The sequence below is a fragment of the Prinia subflava genome, chromosome 24, assembly GCF_021018805.1.
Source record: "Prinia subflava isolate CZ2003 ecotype Zambia chromosome 24, Cam_Psub_1.2, whole genome shotgun sequence".
Classification (NCBI taxonomy): domain Eukaryota; kingdom Metazoa; phylum Chordata; class Aves; order Passeriformes; family Cisticolidae; genus Prinia; species Prinia subflava.
In genome coordinates this window covers 2965585-2989489 of record NC_086270.1, presented here as the reverse complement: position 1 = coordinate 2989489, position 23905 = coordinate 2965585, and the positions used below count along the sequence as shown (strand labels likewise).

Sequence of the window (23905 nt, the reverse complement as noted above, 5' to 3'; positions counted from 1 at the left end):
TCTATTGCAGCATTAAGAGAAACAACAGCAAGTACAAAATCCTGCAGAACTTCTAGAGTCATCGTCATCACAGCCTAGCTTGTCCATGCTACAGTTTGGTGGATCCAAAACTTCATTCCCATTTCTAATGGCAGAAAATCCAAAGATTTTCATCTTTCAAAAGAAAAATACCCAACCCAAAACAAACAAACAAACAAACAAAAGGCAAAACAAAAAACCCAACTCAATTTGATATAAATAACTTGCACTGGACATTTTAAAACTTTCAGATTTTAATTACACATAAATAAATATATACAGATTTAGAACAGTTCAGTTTGGCCTGGTTCAAGTTCTGCTCCTTGTGCTTTATTTATTATTATTACTAATTTTAGAAACCTGTGTGCTGTTATCTGTAGGTTGTGGAGTTTTATTTAGTCCTGGGTTTAACTTCACCTGCCTTGTCCCCAGCGGGGAGGGGAGCAGTCAGGGGGACTCCCCTCGATCCTGCCCTGGGACCCATCGGCTGTGGGTTTGTTCCTCCCTCGTGCCGTGGCTTGGGGCTCCTCAGCCCACGGGAAAATCCACAGCCAGTCTCAATTTGAAGCTGTAAACAAAGCCTGGACCTGCTTTAAATCCACAGCAGTTCTGCCAGCAATTTTCCTCGGCCTGGCATCAGGGCTGGGCTGTGGGTGGGGAATGGGAAGGTTTCCTGTGTGTTTGCCTCAAAACCAGCAGATAAATCCAGGTAGAGCCTGCTCTGGGTCTTGCACTGATGAGGCTTTTGCTCTTTCCTCTCAGTTTTTCAGTTGGAACAAATTCCTGGAGCACTTCACTATGGGTTTTTGAAAAAGCAAAATAAAATCAAATTGCACATGACTTGGCTTCCTGCATCCACGTTACAGAAACAAAAAGGCAAAACCCCAAAACCAGCAGCCTGGCTTCTCTCAACCTCACTACGTTCATTAGCACTGTTTTCTTCTTCAGTTCTTTAAGTCTTCTTTTTTCCTGTCTTTCCTTTGTTTGCTTTGCGAGTTTCCTCACAGGTTCAAGCTCAGCAATTCAGAAAACAGTGCACTGGGTCATCTCTCCCCCTGGAGCCACGGCTGGTGCCCGGGGGAAGCTCCCACCGGGGGAGGCAGCGCTGTTATTTCCGATGCTTCACCTCTTTGTCTGACGCTTTGGAGTCCCCGGCCGTGTGCCCGTTCCCTGTGCTGTTCATGAATATTTTATCCAGCCCCTTGAGGGACTCTACCAGGTAGTTCTGGAAGGCGGTGAGGGCGGCACAGATGGCCGGGCCCCCGAAGCCGTGGGTTATCAGGCTGAAATGAGTCAAACAGCTCTGCACTCCGGGCTCCAGGATGAGCGACGGGCGGCTGTTCCCCAGCGGAGAGCGGTCCTGGGCTATCAGGTCTGCAAACTCCTTGCAAATTTGCCTGAAAGAGAGAGGTTTGGTCACTATAATGCATGTGGAGAGCTGCAGGACACAGAATCATAGAAGGGTTTGGGTTAGAAAGGACCTAAAAGATGATCCAGTTCCGATCCCTTGGCCATGGAAACCAGGATGCTCAGAACTTCATCCAACCTAGCATTAAATAGTTCCAGGCATGGGACATCCACAACTTCTCTGGGTGTATTTTGGGATTCTTTTCCTTCTCCCTGCCTGAACAGTCACCTCTCCCAGCTTTTGGCTCCAGCCTGGGGAAAGCCCCTGGGTGCAGAACTGGAGCCACTGCTGCTGCTCCAGCTTTGAAAGGGCACATGAGGCAGTACCAAAATGCTCCCTGGGGCTGGGTTACCCCTTCCCATGCAGGAGCAAACCCTTCAACCCACGCAGGTCATTCCCCTGCTGGGCACCTTCCTGCAGTGTGAGCCCATCTCTTACCCACAGAAGAGTAAAGTCTGGGGGCTAATGCTGCCCAAAGGCTGCAGATACCAAATGCACCAGTGGCTCGTAGCCCTCTGTACTCACTTGGTAGCCAGCAGCATGTTTTTCCTGGTGTGGAGCTCCGTGGGGTCGGAGTGCTGCCGGCACAGGTACTCTGCCGCCGCCTTGGCCGGGAACTCCGTTTCGCAGACGTAGCCGAAGTCCCGAGCCAGGTGAATGGCTTCACCTGTGAGGGACAGAGGAACATCAGCACTGTGCCAACACCAGTGTGGCAGGGAACTGGGAACCAGGAAATGGAAACTCCGGTACAGCTTCAGCCCTCTCACTGTTGGGGCTCAGTTCTGGTGGGATTGAGTTTTTCGTGGAAAAGATAATAAACGACTGGAATGGTTTGCCCAGGGAGGTGGTGGAGTCACCATCCCTGGATGTGTTTAAAAAAAGATTGGATGTGGCACTGGTGCCGTGGTCTAGTCGGGGTGTTAGGGCTGGGTTGGACTTGATTTTGGAGGTCTCTTCCAATCTAATGATTCTGTGATTCTCTGTCTCAGTGGCCACCCAAGAGCTCTCCCCACCTTCATCTCTTGCTGCAGAAACACCACTGAGTTTCTCATTCTCATCTGTGAGGCAATTAGTCTGTGTGGGCCAAATGAGGCAGTGCCAGCTCTAAACAGCAGCTGGGTCCTTCCTTTACTACCTTTTACAAAAGCATCAAGACAGAGCTGGCCTTGGAGCAGAGTGAGGTGTGACTCTGGGCACCTGCTGCAAAAGGAAGAATAGCAGAGCCGTTTCTTACTTGGGAACATCCCCTGCTGCATCTTTCCCTACTTCTTCCCAAATTTCTTGCTTGGCCTCTCCAATTTGAGAAGAGATTGAAAGGGAAACTGAAAGGTCAAAGAGTGACCTCAGCCCCGTGACTGCTGGACAAGGCAGGGCAGGAGGAAGGGGCAGGAGGAAGGGCAGGAGGAAGGGGCAGGAGGAAGGGGCAGGAGGAAGAGCAGAAGGAAGGGGCAGAAGGAAAGGGCAGGAGGAAGGGCAGGAGGAAGGGAAGGAGGAAGGGCAGAAGGAAGGGAAGGAGGAAGGGACAGGAGGAAGGGACAGGAGGAAGGGACAGGAGGAAGGGGCAGGAGAAAGGGGTTTACATCCCCCACAGCACCGCGGGCCCTCGGGCTGGACGTGCAGGCAGCGTATCCATCACCCCGTGGAAATGCCCACCCATTGATGGAATTGATCCATCTCCAGGCGTCCCCGTGGAAATAATCAGAGCTGATGGCAATTGATCATGCCCAACACCCGAAATCCCGGTCGGGCAGGCAGAGCTAATTTGCCTGGCCCCCCTGCTGCTCACACGTATTAGGCCATCCATCCTAACAGCATTAACCCAGATCCCATCCCAGCCTGCCTGGCTCCCGGAGCTCAGACAGTGGAGCCCTCTTACAGGGAAGTGTCTCTGCTTCCCACATAACAACAGTACTTTCCACTTCATCTCCTCCTCCAGAGAAAGAGCAAATAAAGTAAACCTAAAGAATCAGAATTGCAGGTGTTTGTGTGTTAAAAAAGCAGTCAGAAGGGAACAACTGCTGAAAAACTGATACTGGGATAATAGAAAAGAGCTGAGTGACCTCTTGGTCAGAGCCAGGGCTGGAGCCAGGATTTCTTTCTTCCACAAGAGTGTGAGTGGCTGCACATTTTAATATTTTTAAAAGGCAATTTGGATGCTGGATTAGAGAGGTGTCAGAGTGGACAGGGCACTCTGGCTTTAGTAGTAAAGACTTTAAGCCAGACATTGAGCCAGATCCTGAGGAGGAGAGGCTGAAGGAGAGTGCACAGAGGGCCATGGTGGGCAGGGGTGCAGCAAGAGCCTGGCTGAGGGCAAACCTCCTTCCAAGAGCTTAGGGATGTTTCTGGAGTGGAAATACAGCCCTGCTGCTCCCCTGGGTCCAGGCTGGAGGTGCTTTCATGGAGCACTTGGCCAAGAGAGGGTGCTTGGTGTATGTGGTGAGGACTCCCAAGGGAGCTGTTTCTCCCTGGTGCTTCCTGGCTTCTCCAGGAACATCCTCCCCACCTGTGTGAGTGGCTGTGGGTCAGTGTAAGAAAAAATATTTTGTTAGCACTCAAACCCCCATCCAATGGCTCTTTTAAATAATTAGACCTCAGGAAGGCAGATGGGAGAAAACAAATTAAGCCAAGACAGCAAATATTCAGGAAAGAGTGTTTGGAGCAGAGGGGCACAAGCCAGTTTGTGTGTGCTGGGTGATTGCAGTGCAGCAGCACCTTCCTCTGGGTGGAACATCCCCTGGTTCCATCAAGCAGGAGGAAATTATATCCACCAAACACACATGGCACCACTCCTATTTCCTCTGAGCTGGGAAGCAGGAACCAAAACATCAGCAGCCACTTGAAATCAAGCGGTGGTACATTTCTTCCTTCCTTTCTTCCCTTCTTTCTTTTCTTTCTTTTCTTTTCATGGAAATCAGCCTTTCATTCAGCACGAACCAACTGCCCTGGGTAACAACCTCCGCCTAATGAAGCGGGTCATTTAATTTGCTGGCGACAATGGAGATGATTTTCTATTCAGGATCCGAAGGCAGCTGCCTGCACCGTGCCACGGACACAATGGATTCCTGAGCTCAGAGGGAGGCAGAGCTGTCATTCCATTTGTTTGCATCCCCGTGTGCTTTTCTCCCAGGACGCAGAGGCAACATCATCATTTCCATGGTGGAGGGAAAAAGGAGGGGAGGAAGCGACCGAGTTAGGCAGGGGCACCTCACATGTCTGGGCAGGGCTCTGCCTGCCAGGGCAGCACCTTCTCCACAGCTCTGAGGGCGGCTGCTGCACACCTGAGCTCCACCTGCAAAACCTCAGAGCAGTTTGACATCTCCTTGGTGCCTCACTCATTTCCTGGAGGAGGGAAGGGCTTAGATATGGAGCATTTCCTTCTTACATGACAGGGACCTGAGCTTGGGATTCTGCCTGAGGGCTGCATGGTCAGAAGCACCCAGACCATGCAGTAGGTGGGTGCACAGGGCTGCAGAGCAGCTGGGAAATTCTTGGCAGCTTTATTTAGGTTTTTTTTTTGTGTTTGGTCTCTGACCCAACTATTAAAACCTCAAAGAAACCTAAAAGCTCAAAGAAATGAGGGCTATCTTGAGCTCCAGTCAGAAGGTTGCTCACAATCCTGCTTGGCATCCATAAGGAGGCCTTTTCCATCTGATCCAACAGAACTGGCTGAGTTTTGGAGAACAGACATGGAAGCACAGAGTTCTAGGATGGTTTGGGTTGGAAGGAACCTTAAAGATCATGCAGTTCCAACCTCCCACCACAGGTAGAGCAACCATGCTTGGATATTTTCTTGGATATTTGCTGTCTCAGTTTCATTTGTGTTCTGCCTGCTGCCTTCCCAAGAGTCTGTTCATTTAAAAGGACACATTCTTGAATCAGTGTGGAGACTTACACAGGGACATTGCTCATTCTGTGGTGACCTCTCCATATTTTAAGAGTTCTGATTTGTGGAAAGCTGGAAATTAAGGGGATGGAGGTTTCAGAACACCACAGGAGCAGGGAGAGACTCTTACCTTCCACGAGGGATGTGAGCAGGGTGACGTTGGCAGCCTTGCGCCTTCCTGCAGGTAGATTTAGTCCAATTTTCTCTAACCTTTCCCTTAAACACCGACCCCCATTTTTTGATTTGGCTCTGGAAAGAGAAAACAAAGAGGGAAAATGTAATCCATCTTAAAATAACCATAATCCCATCTTAAGCTTTGAGGTTTGAACGGAAAGAAAAAAAAAGAAATGAAAATACTATTCCTTAATGTACCACACACCAGAATTTCTCATCTCTTTATCTGAGGTAGAGCTGGTGCTGAACACAGATCTTGGGGCAGCTTACCTGCGAAGAACCCCGCCGAGGAGAGAGGCATTGAGACACTCGGGGGGTGAGAGCCTCCTCTGCACCTCCCCGACCGTCACCTTGTACTTGGAGGTGGAGCTGAGCAGAGAGAGGCGGCCGGGCACGGAGCAGAAAACCTCGTTGGGATTCGTGACCCCTCCGATCAGGCCGTCCTTGTTCATGGCCAGGGTGGAGATGGTGGTGCCGTTGGCCTTCGAGGGGATGGGCACTGGAGAAAAGGGAGAGGAAGAGAAGAGGAGACCATGGCTGAGACACCCAGACTCTCCAGGCAGCTCTCCCAGCACGGCTGCTGGGATGTCTCATTAGTTCCTTATTTTCCTCAATGAGAGCAGGGAGGTGGGGTGATGAAACTGAACTAAGTTAAGGTGAAAGGAAAGGAAGAAGCTTGGACGCTGCCCTTGCCTGCATTCCCACACCTCCCAGCCCAGCTGTAATTAAAGCCAAGGTTTGGGCTGGGCTTCTGGAAGGCTGAGGATTGTCCTGGCTGGACCTGTCCCCTCTGGGTGCTCAGTGGAGGTGAGTGGCCAGGAAAAACACGGCTGGTCCCACTGGCCAGGACACCAATCCTCTCCAGGGATTGCAGCTGCAGCCCAGCTCTGAGCCAGCACACACTGCGTCCCAGCAGGCAGGATCAACCCCCTGAGCCAACACCTCCATTCCCTGCCCCTGGGAGCTGCTGGGCTGGCCAAGGGCTGTGCTTCCATTACGTGCCCACAGGAACCAGGGGAAAGAGTTGCTTTGCCTTCAGCTCTGGGATTAGCCCCACAAATAGCCACAGCCCTAAACTTTCATCATCCCTGGCTTAAAGGAAGCTTGAGAAGTTCAAACCCAATTATCCAGCACAAACTTCCCTTTGCTTAATGGGTGAAAGTCAATTAACACAAGGTTAGGCAGGCACTGGTAACTGCAGCATCTCGTTGGGCTTCACACCAGAGTGAAGGGGCTCGGTTTTCCCATTTGTCATTCCATAAGAAATGTTCTTAGACGCAGTAAAGTTTTAGAAATTAAAACTATGGCTGAGACTCGTGCCAAATCTCTTTGCCTTTTATGCTCTGAAATTCATAACCAATTTAACTCGGGGAAAAAAAAGCAGGTTTTGGAAGAATCCAAAGATCATTTTAGCCCTGGCATTCTCCGTGCTTCCTCGGGAATGACTGTTCCACAGTCAGATGGTTCCTGCAAGTAACACAGCAGTTATGATTTATAAAGGAAATATGTATGTCCAAAATGAAACAGAAGCCCCAGGATTAACCAGGGAGGGTCCACGGACTGGACCTACGAGGGGGCGCTTACAATCAGCGTATTGTAAATCCAGCTCAATGACTTGCTAGCGTGGCAATAAAAATCAGCACATGTTACATAAAAATGACTCATGTTTGAAGACTAAGGGATGAATGGAAAGGAGCTGAAGGACACAGAGTTTCCTCCCAGCACAAAACTTGCACAAAGTCAGGGAGCAAGGGGTGAGATGCAGCAGTGCCCTGCTGGAGGCTGCTGCCAGTGTTTGCCACGACTGAGGTTGGTTCAGGGCAGAACAAACACAGGAAAATCCTCCTGAGACGTAGGAAACCAGAACTATTTCCAGGAAGGAGCAACTTCAAAGCTTTCTTCCACAGTCCCAGAACAGGTTAGGTTAGTCTCTAGGGGATCCCTTAAAATCAGAAGTCAGAGCGTGGTTTGCAAATCTCCGTGCAGCGCTGCTGAGATGTGAGGCCCTGCAGGGTCCCAGCCATGGGTTCTGCTGCAGAAAGGGCCACCCCCAAACCAGACACCCCTGGGGAGCAGGTGCTGCTTGTGAAGAGCTGTTTGTAATTGAAACACTCCATAACCTGGATTATTTTTGGATACATCTGTGCATGCCTGCGATCATGCCGGGGCTGCGCTCAAGCCGCATGCGTGGCCGGGGAGCTGCGCACACCCGAGGGACAGCAGAGCCATGCAGGGAGAGGGGCCGTGCCTCACCACACAGCCATGGGACACGGCCTCTGAGGGAGGCCAACCCAGCTGGTCCCAGTGTGATTTAACACTGGAGCCTATGGAAAACTGGGCTGGAGAAGGGTTGGATACAGCTCTGTGCTTGCCAGTGGCCCCACAGGCAGTGACAGGGAGGCACGGGTGATGTTGATGTGCAGCATGGAGACACAACACTTGGGAAACACTTACTGGAGGTTTTAGGAATGATGCCACTGTCAGAAACAAAGCCCTGAAAAGCTGTGCCCTGGAGCTGACCGCTGTGAAGGGTAAAGCCCAGCACAGTGGGTCAGCCCAGCTCTGTGCCACAAGCAAACCAGGCAGGCACCAGCACTGAGCGTGGATTTTGGCACTGCTCTTGTGCCTCGAAGCCTCAGCCAAGGCCACAGCCCCGTCCCTTTGGGCACGTGCAGGTGTGGGACAGGGCGCCTGTGTCACGTAGAGCTTGTGCCCTCACAGGGCACACGGGATGTGAGGGAGGGACGGCAGTGCTGGGAGCTGAGCCAGGCCCTGGAGTCCTGCAGCAGTGCTTCATCCATTAGACAGCGTTGCCTCAATACAACAAAAATAAACAAAGCCACATTCGCCATTAATCACGAATTATTGTTATTGAGCCTCACCTGCTGCTGTTTGCCTGGTCTGATCTGCAGCTTGTTTGCCCATAAACATGCTGCAGGAGGGAGACAAGCTACCATTAAAGCCTGACAGCTTTGTTTCCTTGGCTTTTGGGGAACCAAAATTGTCTCTTGTCATCTGAGTAAACCAAAAGTCCCCCTCGATCTTCAGTTGCTGCTTTCCTGTTCCCGCAAGCAGCAGGTGATCGGAGCACCTGAGCCAGCCTGCAGACAAGAAGGAAGCATGAGAGCGGTGCTGGCGCCCAGCCGACAGCCCAGCGCCCCGGGCCGACCCCCTGCGCCCTTCCGAGCCCCGCCGGGGAGCGCCGGGTGCTGCTCCCGCAGCCTCGGGCTCATCCCGACCCTTTGGAGAGGAGAGAGGCTCTGCAAGGTTCGAGCAGCCCCGAGGTGAGTGGGGGCTGCAGGGTCGCTTTGCCCGAGAGAAGGAGCAGCCGGGCACGACAAGGAGCTGAGAGCCAAGCGGTGCTTTGCAGCTGGGGGTGGAAATGTCACATCGTGTCACTGCACTCGTCATCCCTCCTGAGGTCCTGTGGGTCAGCCATGGGTGACACCCGTTTTTGGCAGGGTAGGACATCACCTTTGGCGCAGTGACCCGGCTGTCCCCGCACTCATCCCCCTGGCAGGAGCTTGGGCAGGCTGTGGTCCCACTCCCAACCACGGAGGGTTCTCAGCAGAAACACATCCCGGAGGTGCTCGTGCTCACAGGGACACACCAAAACACTACAAAGGCTGACGAGGAAGGGTTGGATGCTGGTGCCCACCCAAGCATGCCTCTAGCCCTGCCTGGTGAGTGCGATGGAGCACCCCTGGGTCACCCCAGCCCACCTGAGGAAGCAGTAAATGGCAAGGCACAAGTAGGAGTTTGGGCTGATTCGGCCAAAGAAAGGGGAAGAGGGAGACCTCAGACCTTTAAAAACTGCTCAGAGCACTCCTGGGGAGTGCAAGGTCCTCTTTGTTACCTGTTCTTATTATTTCCCAATTATTATTTATTGGTGCTTGATTGCTCCACTCTGTCCTCCTAAAGTTTTGGGGTTTTTTCTCTTTTCTTAAACTCCCTGTCATTCCTGAGAGGGTTTTTCCCATGGAAGTGTTACTTATTCAGATTAATCCTGCTACTTCTAAATCAGCAAATCTAGATGAGCTGGGCTGCAGATCTCAAAAACTAAAACTCCTGTGAAGCATTTTGACCTGCCCTGGGGATGCTGCAGGTGGGCTGGACACAGGTAAGCACTGGCAAGGGTCAGAGGGGTCAGATCTGAAAGGGAAAACAGACTTTGGAATAAAGTTATGCTGGCAGACCTCAAAGGGCTTCACGCGTTGCTGATCCTCAGCCCAGTGCTGGTACAGCAGCAGCCACCAAAGCCATTAACTCACCCCTGACTCAAGCCAGCTCCTTAGTGCAGCTGGGGAAAATTGAGGCACAGAGCAAGGTAAATGATTTACCACAGCTCAGGTAATGGGCATGATCAGTGTGTGTGCAATTCCAGGCTGTGGGAATGCCTTTCCAAGCAATCCAGGCTTCAGCTGTTGCCCAAGTGTTGAGAAGTGCTGTGCTGCAGGCTGATTATGTACAGCCTCTCTTTTCATAGCTCTGGATTTTCTGCAGGAAGCTGTGAAATTGAGCTGTTTGTCACCACATCATCTTGGCTCCTGGAGCTGTGGTGATGTGGAGAAGGGCAGCACAGCAGTAACAGGCATACAGCAGAATCTTGCTGAGTGTGGGAAGGGAAATGATCCTCATTTCTTCTGTACAGCTCACAGAAAGTGTTTCCATCAGACTCAGCCTCTCACTGCAGCCTTGAACCTCACAGGGCAGGTGCCACTTGCAATCCTTCGTATTCCAGGTGTGTGTGAGCAGCAGTGGAGAGACCCAAACTCCCATGGGAGTCGCTTGCCCCCATGCTTGGAGCAGGTACCTGTGACTTCATCTTCCCTGTGAACCACAAGGTTTGTGATCTCCCATAGGAGGAGCCTTCTGTTGAGGCAGCTTTGGTTTGTCTTTTGAACATACCCTGGCAGATGATGGACCCCCACAACCACATTTTCTGCGGCTCAAAAAACCCTGATGCAGAGAGAGAGTGATTTCAGACAAGCCCTGGTGTCCAAAACCACCAAGGGTTTCATTTCTTGACTTCCCTGAGCTGGAGAACACCCTGCCTGCCTGGGGTTATCTCTTGTGTCTGGCACAGCCAGAGTGCAATTGTGTTATGACACAGGACAAGCCACTACCCCAGTTTGGGCTTGACTGTCTCCAGCAACAAATTGCAGATAATAACATAATAATGTCTACCTGGGAGGGATGCTGTGATACCCAATTAAAACTTGCCAGGTAATCTCTGGTGAGAGATTTCCCCAGGTGAGGAGGCCTTGGGTGTTGAACGCAGCCAGGAGGAGTTGGTCCAGTGCCTGAGCACAGGATGTGATGATGCCCCTTGGAGCAGATGGGCAATGGAAAGGCAATTCCCATGAAAAACAGGAGTTCTGATACCTCCAGGGATGCTGCAGGTGGGATGGCACAGCCTTGTCTCCCTGAGGGTTTTTCAGGAGACAGCAGGGAGAAGGATACAAACACTGCTGAAAAGATTGCTCTGCTGTGAATCCACTGAATGGAATAAGGAGCCTCATCCCCTCAAAATGTCCCAAAACAAAGCAAAAATTTCTGCCACTTCTGCCCTGGCTTGCAGACGTAGGTCCTTTAGCTTTCAAGTCCGAGGTAAAAAGAAGGAGCAAAACAAATCCATTCTTCAAAGGCTTTTCCCGCAGAAAACCTTGGAGAATTTCCTGCTTTTGCCCAGTGAAATCCAGCACGAACCGATCCGCAGCCTTGCGTCTCTGCTTCCTCATCCTCCCTCTCCCGCACGGTCTGCTCCATCCCTTAGCTCCTGCATTCCTTCTTGCTTCTTCATCTTTGTTCACCAAAGTTTGTGGGTGAAATTACCATTGTGATTCCTGGAAATGGACACTTTGATATGTAAATATTCCGTGAAAAAGGTGCAGCTGCAGCCCGGCTCAGTCTTCGGTGCGGGGATTGCCGAGAGCTGCTGGAGCCGGGGTCGGGGCTGGCAGAAAACCATCGAGTTTTGGGTCTAAGGGAAAAGAAACTTAGCCTACAAAAAGAGAAAAATACCAAGTACTGACTCTTTTCAATAGGAGAAATGTGCTGCCTGCCTGAAAAATTATTTGTAAGCGGGAAAATTTGTGGTACTTGGGTATTGAGTTGCTTATCGTGGTGTTATTTGTTCTGTTCCGTTTCCAGCTGGAGCTCGGGGTGCTGTGAGGGGAAAAACAGGTCCAGAGGGAACACGCAAATCGCTGCCCGTCTTACAACTGTGTTTTCTTCTCTCCGCTATACACTGCAGGTAAATTCTCTTCCTCGGTAAGGCGGAATCCCTGGATATCGGAGCTTTTCTTGCGACATCGCTTTAAAAGTGGGAGTGTGCTACAGCTGAGGTTGCATTTTAAAGAGGTATCAGTGAATCGCCTTAGGAGACAACCTGGGACGAAGCAATCGCTCATCTTCAGGCACAACAGCGCTGTCTCCAGCCCCCCACCAAAGCCTCTTATCCCCCGTCCCTCTCCAGGGCCGTGCTCCGGTCAGCGCGGCTGCCTCGGGCATCGCTGCGGGGCAGAGCCGTGCCCCGGGTGCAGGGGACACCTGCACCCTCCAAACCTGCCGCAGGTTTTGCTTCCATGACCCCGCAGGTGCAGCGGTGACAGCCCCGAACCCCCCGGTTTGTCCCCTAGCCGGGGGTCCCGCTGCTCCGAGCCGCTCGAGGGGAGCTGCGGATGATGGATGCTCGTGTGCAGCCCCCGATGCAAGCGCTGCAGGGAGGTGAGGGATTGCTGTTGTCTTCCGGGAAGAGCTGTCAGTGAGCTCATCTAACCTTCGTTTGAATGTCTCTGATGTAAATTATAAGATGGAGATACATATATAAAAAAATATCTGGGTGTGGGTGTGAGCCAGGGGCAGCTGCTCCCGCCATCCTTTTAAAAGCTCTTTTTTTCAGGGAGAAGGTGCTGCGGAGTTCAGCTGCTCCAATTTCCTGGTGTTTCAGCAGAGAGGTATTTATTGATGGTCCAGGGAAGGAGGTCAGAGCCATCAGCTGTATTTCAAACGAGCACTCTGTAATTATCCTCTCTTCCCAGAGGGGATTATACAGGTATTCTCTTTATCTCAAATGCACAACCTGAACCAAGTCCCCGTGTCAAAGAGCCTCTCTAGGAACCACCATCATCGGCCTTTTCAAATGGAAGGATGGAAAGAATCTTGGTTTTATCTGTGGGTTTTCAAGATCGTGGAGCCCTGATAGGGAAATGAATCTCGGACCCTCAGAGGAGAGCAGGGATACAACTTCAAACTATTCCCATGAGAAAGCTAATCAGGAGAGGTCCCATGCCTATGCAAAACTCCCATATTTAACATTTTGTTTCCCATGCAAATCCATTCATCAGGCTGGGAAATAAATACGAAGTTGCCATGTGATATTAATTCCATTTTTCATTCTGTACCTCCATTTGACCCAGTGAAATCCCAGCCATGCATCACTGCAGGTGTCTCCTGGGGAGCTTTGGGATGGATTGACGGAGCAGGAAGGTTCAGACTCCCCCAAATCCAATGGCTTGGTTAAGGATGGTCCCTGCTGAGTATATCTTGCTTTGATAGGAATGGCCAGCTGATATAATATTAAAAATTACTCAGCTCCTGAGCTCCTGCAGGACTTGGGAAGGGGATTAGAAAGTGCTTTGCAATTGATAATTTCAGCTAATGCTTTTTGCTGCTTCACCATTTGGGAATGACTCGACCTCAAATGTGCTGCTGTTCAGAACAGTTTGTCAGTTTTTTGGAAACTGCTCACTATTAATTTGTGGTGAGTTCCCACATTTTTCCTCTCCATGCTCCATTTCGTGGAGTGGATTCTGCTGTCTGGGGAACCCTGATGTCACAGCCTGAGCCAAAATACTTCACTGGAAGGCACCAAACATCAGTGATTAAAATGTCCCCCTAAATAATAAAACTCAGGTGTCTGACCCTTTGAAGGGAATGAATGAAAATTGTTTGGGTTCTGCTTTTGAGTGACAAAATGTTTGGAGATATTTCCTGCACTGATGGTTGGAAGCTGCCCTGATGCTGCGACTTCATTGGAGAAGTCAGTTTAGTCTGGTAATTCACGTTATTTCCCTCCTGCTTGATTCTAAATTACTTTTTCTAAACCAGCAGCTATGCCCTTCCATATCTGCATTAGAAAATTAACTATTTAAATTTCAGTTCAATTACTGAATAATTATTTGAAATTCCATTCCAATTCTGCCCGTACAGAATTCATGTTTCACAGCGCAAACCGAGCAGGTTTAGAAACAGGAGGAGAGCTGGAGGATTTAAGCCAGAGGAATTGGAAACCCACTCTGCTCCATGCTGACACCAAGAAAAGTTCCCCATCCGTTGTCACCCCTGGCTGTGCTCCCGGCCCCACAGCTCTGCCTGTAGCATCAACCACCCCGAGTTTACTCCTTTAGCAGCACAAACACCTTGGCACCCAGTCTAGGAGACCTTTATGTATTTTAACAGTTTAATCCATTTTACAACAAAGAGAGATTTTCCCTGTACTCCCTATAGATGCACCTGAATTTTTGTGGCTGGGATCTCCATAAGCCAAAAGGGGAGAACAAAGCTGTGACACTGTGGTGAGCAGTGGCCGATCCCGTGGAAGCCGCTGCGATGCTCCTGTCAATCCGTTAAATCTATTCAGGTTATTGAAAGGCAAAAGACCATTCAGCAAAGCTTAGACATGAATAATAATAGACAAAATTCTTCCCTTCATACTGAGGGAAGAATTTTGCTGCCAGCCCACTGAGCTGGCGGGGTTTCAGTCTGGGTCTGACCGAGAGAATCTCTCGGTTCAGCGGCTCCTCCAGAGCTGCCGGCTTGTCCAGGGATGGCTCTGGGGACAGGCACTGCTCACCCAGTGTCACAGCAAAAACAGCTTTTCCTTTTCCTTGCTCAGATGCCCTGCGTTGCTGACACCAGTGTATTGGTGAGACAAACCCTCTGATGATGGTTTTTCAATCCTGCCCCATTTCTTGGCATCTTGTGCTGGAAACCTCCCTAAGGTCCCTCGGTCCCATCCTCTGCTCGCTCCTCTCCAGCCCTGGGATGGTGGCTCTGCTCTCTGCCATGCATGTGGCCACTTTGGGGCTCCCAGGGAGCCCTGGGGACACCACTGGGACCTGTCTGACCAGTCCGGAGGGAACAGGGCCTGACCCAATCCCTGCTCCCTGGCGCCTCGGCGCTCTGGTGACTGATGCCAGATAAATGGCTGAGATAGAGGGTGGGGAGACTCAGCCCAGCTGGAATCCCAAGCACGCACCACAGACACTCTGGATGGATTTTTAAGCCACAAAGGTGAACCTGCTCCCTGCTCCCCTTGTCCTGCTCCAAGCCCCAAGCTTCGTTGTGTTTTGGGGTTGTTTAATTGCAATGGGTACCTCGGGCTCGTTTTTAGCAATTCCCTCTCACTCCCATGTGCTTCTCTGCCCTTTCCCCCCAAACCACAACACTTCTTACCAAAGGGAAAGCAATACCCGGGCATGGAAAGGCTGGACTGGGGACAGGCCAGGGAGATGAGAGCTGAGCACACAGCAGCTCCAAGCTGCATCCAGATTTGCTAATTAGTTCCTCCATTAAGAATTAAAATAAACAAACAAATGGAAGGACAGCAAGAGTGAGTAATTCCCTGGATCACACAGGAAAGGGTGGGATGGTTTAGTGGTTAGAGTGCTAGTCTAGGACTTCAGAGAACCTCATTTAGGCTCTTCAAATAATTAAGGGAGATTGCAAACGTTTTTTTTCTGAGATCATGTATCTTGGAATATTATTAAACCGGGAGGAATAGTCTGTGTTTGCTCTGCTTCAGGTTTAGTGTGACCCTGGCCTGGAGTGACATCGATGGGTCCCTATGGGTCTTGCCTGTGTCTGTGCTGCCATGGGTGTGTGTCCTGATGGACCCCAGGGAGGCAGATACCTGTGCTGTCACACAAATTAAGATTTTGGCACCTCTTCCTTTGCAGGGACAAACACCACAGGTGTCACCTGGCCAAGGCTGTCCTGCTGCCAGTCCACCTGTGGATGAAGTAGCCCCTGTGTGAGCCAGGGTAGTGATGTGAGTGTGGCCACCAAACTGCAAAAATACCTCACAGCCCCCAAAATGAAGAGAAAAGTGCTCCAGAGCAAGTCCAAAATGTCTGTGCTGCTTGCTCAGTGCTGTCCGTGGAGAAGCCTCACCTGGGGTCCTCCTCCTGGAGCAGAGGTGCTGCTGCTTTGGCTCAAACCACATGCCAAAAAACAACCCAAGCTGGCTTTCCTGAACCTGCCCTTTAAGAGTTGCTCTTTATTTCTAACAAAGCAAAAAATTCATTTAAAAACACCTAATTAAACAGTAAGTCATGACAAGGTACATGAAACTTGGAGATAACACATGCCTGGGAGGCACTGGGGAGGTTGAGACAAAGCCCAGCGCCTTCACCAGTACCCGCGTGTGTTATCTCACATGAACACACACCTGGGCTTATCCTGGTGCAATTATAGGACATTAAAAATATAATTTCAATGGAGGAATGGTGATCTGGATGCAGTTCAGAGTAAAAACTTTCTTTTAAGTTTCTGTTTTTGATTAGTAGGTGTTCCTGCCGTGCACCGTGTGCGCGCGAGGGGGAAGCGCCGGGATCGGGAGGTGTGACTGTGTTTTGAGGAACGTTGCTCTGTCTCCCGGTGTGTGCGAGGGCTTGTCAAAACTTTAAAGCATTCGTGAGCACCACTAAGGCAGCAAAACTTCCAGTCAAGACCTGGCTTGTCCCGGGTGAGCCCCTTTTCCTACTCAGGCAAGCTACGGCTGCAGATGAAGCTGCAGAGAGCTGGGAGGGCTCCCCAGGGAGCCCAGCACCCTGCAGCTGACTGGGAGCCAAGCACCTCCACCCACGGCCCCGGACAGTCCCATAAAAGCTGTGTCTTCACAGCCCCAGGTGTTTTACAGGATGACCTCATTTATTACCTTGCTCGTCACAGGAAATGATGTTTATCTAATCTACCATTCTTTCAGGATTTTTTTTTTCCCTGCTACATCTGGCTTCTTACATTTCTTACAGCTTAATTCCTCCCTGCACCAAAACAAAGGAGGAATGGCACTGCTGCTGTCCTGCCAGTGCCCCAGTCCCACCAGTCCCACCAGCTTGAGAAGAAGCCAAGAAGCTTCAAAACCTGGAGCTCGTGTGCATGGATCTAAGGATCTCGGTCTTAATCTCCCTCCTCTGCTGCATTCCTTAGTAGTGACAGCTACTCCTTGCAATATTCCTGACTGAGGGCTCTGAGGCACAGCTTTCCATCTGTCTGTCCAGTATCCAGCCAAACAGGTCCACATTCCTGAGCAGAAACGCTAGCACTGCCCCTCGGAGCGGCTCGAAAGCCTCGCAGGAAAATTGGGACGAGCCACAAACACGAGGGAGGGCGGCAGCCAGATCCACAAACACGAGGGACAGTGGCAGGACCAGGTCCACAAACACAAGGGACAGTGGCAGCAGCCAGATCCACAAACACGAGGGACAGTGGCAGGACCAGATCCACGCACACGAGGGACAGTGGCAGCAGCCAGATCCACAAAAACAAGGGACAGTGGCAGGACCAGATCCACACACACGAGGGACAGTGGAAGCAGCCAGATCCACAAACACGAGGGACAGTGGCAGGACCAGATCCACAAACACGAGGGACAGTGGCAGGACCAGATCCACAAACACAAGGGACAGTGGAAGCAGCCAGATCCACGTACACGAGGGACAGTGGCAGGACCAGGTCCACAAACACAAGGAACAGTGGCAGGACCAGATCCACAAAAACAAGGGACAGTGGCAGGACCAGGTCCCACTCCCAGCACGGAGCCCGCGGACGTGAGCTGTGAGCGACTGAGTGCCAGTGTGAGCCCACGCTGGTCACACCCTGCTCTGCCTCTACTCCAGGTTGTAAATGCCACAGCCAAAACTCGTGCCCGCCAGCGGGTGCACCGGCCCCTGTGGCTCACCCTGCTCCCTCTGCCACAGGGCCCCAGCTCGCTCCAGCCCACCACCGGCAGGACCCTGGGCTGCTCCACACCCCAGCGTGTCCCCAGGTGCCAGGCAAAGAGATTTCTATTTTTCTTTGTAATAAAAAGGCTCTCTCAGAAGCTTTCTGCTGATCCTAAAAGGATGTGAAAGCAATAAAACCCCTCCTTATTTTACAACCAAGCTGCAGGATTTTTTGCTACTGAGCACAACGACCTCAATGCTTGATTTCATAACCAGAAAGTCGCACCCTGCACCAGGAGCTCGGGGCTTGCTGAATTCCCAGTTTTATGTCTGGAGGGTCCCACAGCCAGACCTCAGTAATTGAGCTGGGCATCTAAACAACAGGGCAGCAGGTGAGTGGAGCAGAAAATTCCTGAGCCACTGTAGACTAAAGCAACCAGAGCCCCAACTAAACTTTTTCAGAGCTGATTTTAATATTTCCCAGTCCAATTATCTTTCTGGTAATATATAAATGCTTGGAAGGAAAAGTAATAATAATAACAACAACAACAATAATAATAATAATAATAACCCAACTACAAACAAAACAACAACAAAAGAAAGACACAGAAAACAATTTCTGAAATACTTTTGTAAAAAAAAAGGGAGAATGAACAAACGGGAGTACAAGCTATTCATAAATGTTCTGCTGCCCTATCCAAAATTTTATCTATTTAATTCCTGAACAAAATCTATCGCCCCGTTTGTCACAACAGCACTGGGGGAAAACTCATCCTGCATTTTTCAGAGCTATCACATCTCTCCCTGCTCCAAGTGAAGTCCCAGCTCACACTCTGCACCCCACAACCGAACTGGACCCCCCCACCGGGGGTTTCCCGGTACCCCGCCTCAGCCGGCGCCTCCAGCCCTAGGGATCACAGCGGCGATAACGAACCGGAGCCGGTCCCGGGGGCAAGGGTGGAAATGGGGATTTGAACGCCTCTTTCCAGCCGGGATCTGCCGCCCCGGGCTGCGCCCGCCGCCGGGACCCGGCTCCCCCCGCCGCGGTGCGGGCACGGCGCAGCCACCGCCGGGACTGCAGGATGGGGGTCCCGGGACGGCCCCCCGAGCCCGTGCTGGGGCGAATCCCCCTTTTCCTCTCCGCTTGCTTAATTCGGGATTACTTGCAGCCAAGGGACCGGAGCGCTGCGGGCTCGGGAAAACACTCGGAGAGGAGAAGGTGGAAACACACCGCGTCTCCGAGATGCCCACAAAAATCCCTGGAGTTCTATTAACGGCTGGAACCGCGGAAGTTTATTTAGGAAGGAAAAGGAGAGAAAACAGACACTCAGTCAGGGATGCTCCCACACAGAGCCCCGAGGCTACGGGCGGCATTTTCCCCGCACCGGGCAGCGGGGCCCGTCCGTGCGGGGGACACCGGCAGTGACCCCCCGGCCGTGGGGATGTCCCCAAGCCCCGGGACACCGGAGGGGACAGGCTGCGGGGACAGCGCGGGGCTGCCGGCTCTCCCCTCCCGTTCCCGGCTGTTTCTGACCGAGGACTAAATGCGAGGACGGGAGTTAAAAGGGAAATTTGGGGGTTTGGGGCAGGTGATTAATATTTTGTTGAACCAGGACAACAGTATCTCGGCAATTAATTAGGAGAGATAAATCTGTTTTCACAAGCACAGATTTCTATCAGGTTTCTGTCCGACTGCCGTTCCATCAGGAGTTCCAGGATTAATCGGTATTTGGGATCTCGGTGCGATTTAGGACAAAATTGTGCTTTTTTAGAGTTTAGCCTCGCTCCCTTCAGAGAGGGGATCCTCAAGCCCTGCTGCCCAGCCGCCCCCTCCGGCACTTTCTGCCCCGGACCCGCCGGGAGCTGCCTCAGACGGCTTTAATTTAATTTTCTTTTTCCTGGGGTGTCATTCACCCACTGGAGCCCGGGCTCGGCTCTGGCCCCATTGCGGCTCTAGAACACGGCTCAAAGCGGACAGAGCCAGAGGAGCGAAAACGACCACATTTTATACGTTCTAAAAAAAAAAAAATTAAATAAAGACGAATGTAAAGGAATTTATTCCCCGGGCCGTGTGGAGGGTAGAGGCGTTTGAGCCCAATTCCCCCCGCAAACACGCACTTGGCTTTGGATTTATCGATTTCCCTGGCAAACTTGGAGCTTCGCGCTCCAAACACAGGAATAATAATAGAAAAAAATAAAGTAATAAAAAAGAAGGCAAAAACAGGGGCGGAAAAGAGATATTAATATTAAAAAAAATTTAAAATACCCAAACGAGAACAGGAGTGGAAGAACAAGTGTCCACGAGCACAGGGGTTGTGGTCGAGCTTTTTGCCCCATTCCCGCCTCCAGCCAGAGATATTTTAATTTTATTTTTCCTATTTTTTTTTCCCTTTCCAAGACTAGAGGACTAGAGAGTTTCCAAGTGCAAAAACCAGGCACTAAACAACGACAAATCCTCCCGACAGGAGCCAAAAAATTCTAAGTACTGGCGCTTTTGGAAAAAGGAGGGGAAAACCCCAAACGAACCACTATAACTCGAACCGAACTTCCAGGCAAACATTCCCACTGCGAGGTGTTTCCCGAGGGTTCCGGGGTGCTCCTGCCCGGCCCAAGCGGCGGAGGCACGGTCGGTGCCGACCCACGCACCCCTCAGCTTCTTGCAACCATTCCTCACGCCCCAATGTTTAATGGAACGCCTTTCCAGAGTTCTGATTAAAGCTCAATTAATGCGGGTCATTAATGTCCCGCTGGCAGCCGCGTGTTCCTAGAACAGCCTTTCCAAGGGAAAGGGGCCGGGGCGCACCGGGAGCGTCCGGAAAGGACAGGAGGCAGCTGGGGAAGAACCGCACGATCGGGAGGATTTTGGTGCAGTTACCGGGGAGCGGCTACGACTGGAACCAGCACCGGGACTGCGGGGCCGTAGCACCCCCGGCCCACGTTACCGACCCGCCCCGGTGGCTGCGGTTCCGTTCGCACCGGGGGTCGGCGGTAAAGCGCGGTTAAACGCGTCCTTCCTATCCACGGATTTCTGTAAAAAATCCAGAGCAGTGCTGGAATATTCCATAGTGGCGATCGCCCCGAGCACCGCACTGGACGTTCCCAGGGCCCTCTCCTCGCTCTCGGAACGCCCCGGAGGAAGGTTTAGCACAGAAATATTTTAGGGATTTGGGCTGTTCTACCCACAGGCTCGTTGGGATGTGGGGACTGGTCAGCGTGCGGGGCAGAATCAGACCCGGGAGACCTCGCGGGTCGAGCGGGACCTCTGCCCGCAGCCCCGTTCCCCGCGCCGGCCCTGGAGGGGAAGGCTGTTCCTCCCCTCCGGTCCCGCAGCGAAGCCCCGGTTCTGGAGCGGCAGAGGGGTCTCCGCAGACCCGGTTTTTGCCGAGGTTGGGGGCTGCGGGACGGGCAGCACCGGCCCCAAACCCGCGTCACTTCTGTCTCCGTTAAACGCGTCCTTCCCCTCGGTACCAGTCCCGCCCGATCCGCCTCGGTCCGGGCGGTGTGAAGCGGTTCGCGGCCCGCGCTGCCTCCCCCGCCGCTGGGCGCGGGGCTCTGACCGAGGGGCGGCGGGACCGGGAGCAACGGGAGCTGCCGCCGGAGCATCCCCGGGCTTTCCACTCAAACCGTACGCGGCCTCCGGCGGGCTGGACCCCGGGGCTCCCCGACAGCGGGGACCGCCCGTCCGGGCCCTTCGGTACCGGGAAGGCGCGGCGGCTGCGGTACCGCCCGAGGGAGAGCAGCGGGCAGGGGAGAGGTGGGCGCGCTGGCCCGCCGGGATCCGCCGCTTTCGTTTTAGTCTCGCCGGGGACAGCGGCGAGCCCTTCCCGACGGGCAGGGGCAGCCCCTCGGGAGGGCGGACGCGGGGGGACCCGGCGCTGGGGAGCCCCAAGGGCAGGAGCGGGCCCGGTCCGACGCCGCTTTCCGCTGAGCCGCCGCGCTCTTACCTTTCTTGATCACGGACTGATCGAGCAGGTTCATCCCGCCGTCGTCCACGGCCTGAAAGCACCGAGGAAAGAGCCGTCAGCCGGCTCCGGGCACCGGCTGCTCGCGGTGCGGGGACAGCGCGGCCTCGGCCCGATCCACCCGCTGCCCCCGGCCAGAAGGAATTCTGAGGGCACGAGCGAGCCCCAGCAATGGGAATCCTTGGCCCGGGGTTTGTGCTTGCCCGGGGGTACGGACGCCGTGGGGCCCGACTCGTCCCGGCCAGGAGTCCCCGGTGGCACAGGCAGGGGGATCTGGCCCCGTCCCCGCGCAACCAACCCAACCCGGGCACCCTCCCGGTGCTCCCGCCGTCCCCCCGTACCTGGATGTCCTCGAGGCCGTGGTGGCCGAGGCCGTGGAGGCCCAGCGGGCCGTCGGTGAGGCCGTGGCCGCCGTCGGGCAGCCCGTGGAGCAGGCGGGGCACGGCGGGGTACTCGCGGCGGGGGTCGAGCCCCAGGGCGCGGTGGGTCTGCGAGAGCAGCGCCGGCTCGTCCTGCCGGCCGCGCTGCGGGGGCCAGGCCGGCTGCTGGTGCTGGTGCAGAGGGCTGAGCGCCGCGTACGGGTCCGCCAGGTGAGGGTAAGAGGGCTCCTGGCCCTGCGGGTAGGGCAGCGGCGGCTGCGGGTACGGCGGGGGGAAATAGGGCGGCTGGAAGTCGGCGGCGGGCGTGTGGCAGAGCGGCGGAGCCGAGCCGTAGGGCGCCTGGTTGAGCGAGGGCAACTGCGGCAGGCGGGCCCCGGCCGGCGCCCCGGGCAGCCCCTCTGCGCGGTCCTGCGGCGGCGAAAACAGCGGAGGTGAGGTGGGCACGGACCCCCGGCCCCAGCCCCCGATCCCAGTCCCGTCCCGTCCCGTCCCACCCGTGCTCGTCCCGCACTCACCATGCCCGGGTAGCTGTGCACAAGCATCGGTGCGGGCCCGCGGCAAGCCCCGGGCGGGCCGGGCCCCGGGGGTGCCCCCGTCTCCGCCCCTCTATCCCGCCGGAGCGGCGTCTCCCATCGCCCGCCCGCTCCTCTGCGCCGGCCCCGACTCCATGCACGCCAGTTATAGCGGCGGGGGCGCGCCCGCCGCCCCGGGAGCGCGCGTCAGAGCGCGGGGACGGGGACGCGCCGCCCGCTCCCGCGGGGCCCCGACGGCTCCCGACAGCGGGAGCGGCTGGAGGCGGCCGGGGCGGGGGGCGAGGAGCACCCGCTACCACCTGGGAGCGTGGCTGGGGCTACCCCCGCGCCGTCGGGCGGCCCCGGTCCCCTGTCGCACGGTACAGCACACCCTCCCCCCGGTGCCACCCCGGGTCCCCCTGCCCCGGGCCGCGCCGCCTGAGGGTCCTGTGGCGGAGCTCCTCGGGCCGCACCGGGGAGCGAGCCCCGAGGGTCGGGAGAGCCCACGAGTGCGGGCGGGCTGCGGGGCCGCGGAGATGCTCTACGGTTTGACTTTTATTAGCCCGAGCCGAGTGCGGGGCCCCTCCGGGAGCGCTGCGATTGCCCCGGCGGCAGCTGCGAGCTCCCGTGAGCGAGGCGGGAGCGGGGCCCGGGGCCGGTCCTGCCGAGAGAGCGCAGGGCTCCTCCCGGGGCCCTTCACCCTCCTCCCCGACGGGGAGCGAGGAGCTGCATCCCGGCCTGGTGACAGAGAGAAGTGTCTGGGCCTGGCTCCCTGCCAGAAGAGATGGACGGGAGAATGGGCTCGGGGTGCTACAGAGCCGGGGGAAAACGGGGAGCACCGACGGGCAGCGTGCCTGCCTCCCCGCCCTCCTCCATCCCTCCCTCCGCCTCTCCATCCCTCCCTCCGCCTCTCCATCCCTCCCTCACTCTCTGTTTGAGCCCTCCCTCCGGGGCAGGACGAGGCGGGCCCGCAACCCCGAGCGCGACACCGGGCACCGGACACCAGCGGGGCGAGCGGGACAGACGGGAAGGCCCGGCCAGAGGCACTGAGTGACCCCAAAAACGTCCCCCCCTCGCCCCGATGTCACCGCCACGCAGGTCCCACAGTGGAGCGGCGGTGCCCATCCGCACGGGCACACGCACACCCTCGCCCACTCTCACACCCGACACACACTCGTGGCACCCGTACACCACGGTCACGGTGGCCGGGCGGTGGCGTGGCGTGTCACCGCCGATCCCCGCGGTGTCACCGTGCCACCCGCAGGGTGCCGGCCGCCCATCGCTGGGCGGGAGGTTCCATTAGCAGCGCGTGTTTTACGCGGAGCAGAGCAAAACCCTTCACCCCCAGCTGTTACACGCCGTGCTGTGTGATCGACATCAACAAACACAACCCCACACTGCAGTTAATTTAATTCCACTCTTCCCGCCCCGAGCTACAGCTCCCTTCATTTTCATTTTTCCTCTGAATTCCCACAACTCAGACCTCTTTGATTTCCAGGTTTAATTAACAATGCTCATTAAATGAATTTTTATTCATTTCTTTTAATATTACCCTGCCACCTGTCTTTAGGAGGCAAGGGCTGATCGTTTATTCTAATTTATTTCTGTTAAAGATGGCAT

The 23905-nt window shown here is 54.3% G+C and overlaps 1 protein-coding gene across 2 annotated transcripts; it reads right to left on the bottom strand.

The window, feature by feature from the left end:
- On the bottom strand, positions 1–22455 carry TFAP2E (transcription factor AP-2 epsilon). 2 transcript variants are annotated; one of them, XM_063418999.1, is made up of 7 exons: positions 22289–22455; positions 21735–22181; positions 21376–21427; positions 5754–5982; positions 5440–5558; positions 1952–2093; positions 1–1415 (listed from the first exon to the last, which is right to left on the bottom strand). In XM_063418999.1, the coding sequence occupies exons 1-7, from the start codon at positions 22313–22315 to the stop codon at positions 1127–1129; spliced, it is 1305 nt and encodes a 434-aa protein (XP_063275069.1). In that variant the 5' UTR covers positions 22316–22455; the 3' UTR covers positions 1–1126. The 2 variants fall into 2 exon arrangements, with proteins under 2 accessions (XP_063275069.1, XP_063275068.1); XM_063418998.1 differs by lacking the exons at positions 21376–21427; positions 21735–22181; positions 22289–22455 and adding an exon at positions 8366–9237.
- Positions 22456–23905: the final 1450 nt, after the last annotated feature.

What these genes read in the sequence shown, in the direction of transcription:
- TFAP2E (XM_063418998.1), bottom strand. Translation starts at nt 8,954, where the DNA reads ATGTCCTACCCTGCCAAAAACGGGTGTCACCCATGGCTGACCCACAGG. An exon ending in CTCGGCGGGGTTCTTCGCAG is followed by an intron (nt 5,559 to 5,753) that starts GTAAGCTGCCCC and finishes TTCTCTTTCCAG; the next exon opens with AGCCAAATCAAAAAATGGGG. An exon ending in GCTCACATCCCTCGTGGAAG is followed by an intron (nt 2,094 to 5,439) that starts GTAAGAGTCTCT and finishes TGTCCCTCACAG; the next exon opens with GTGAAGCCATTCACCTGGCT.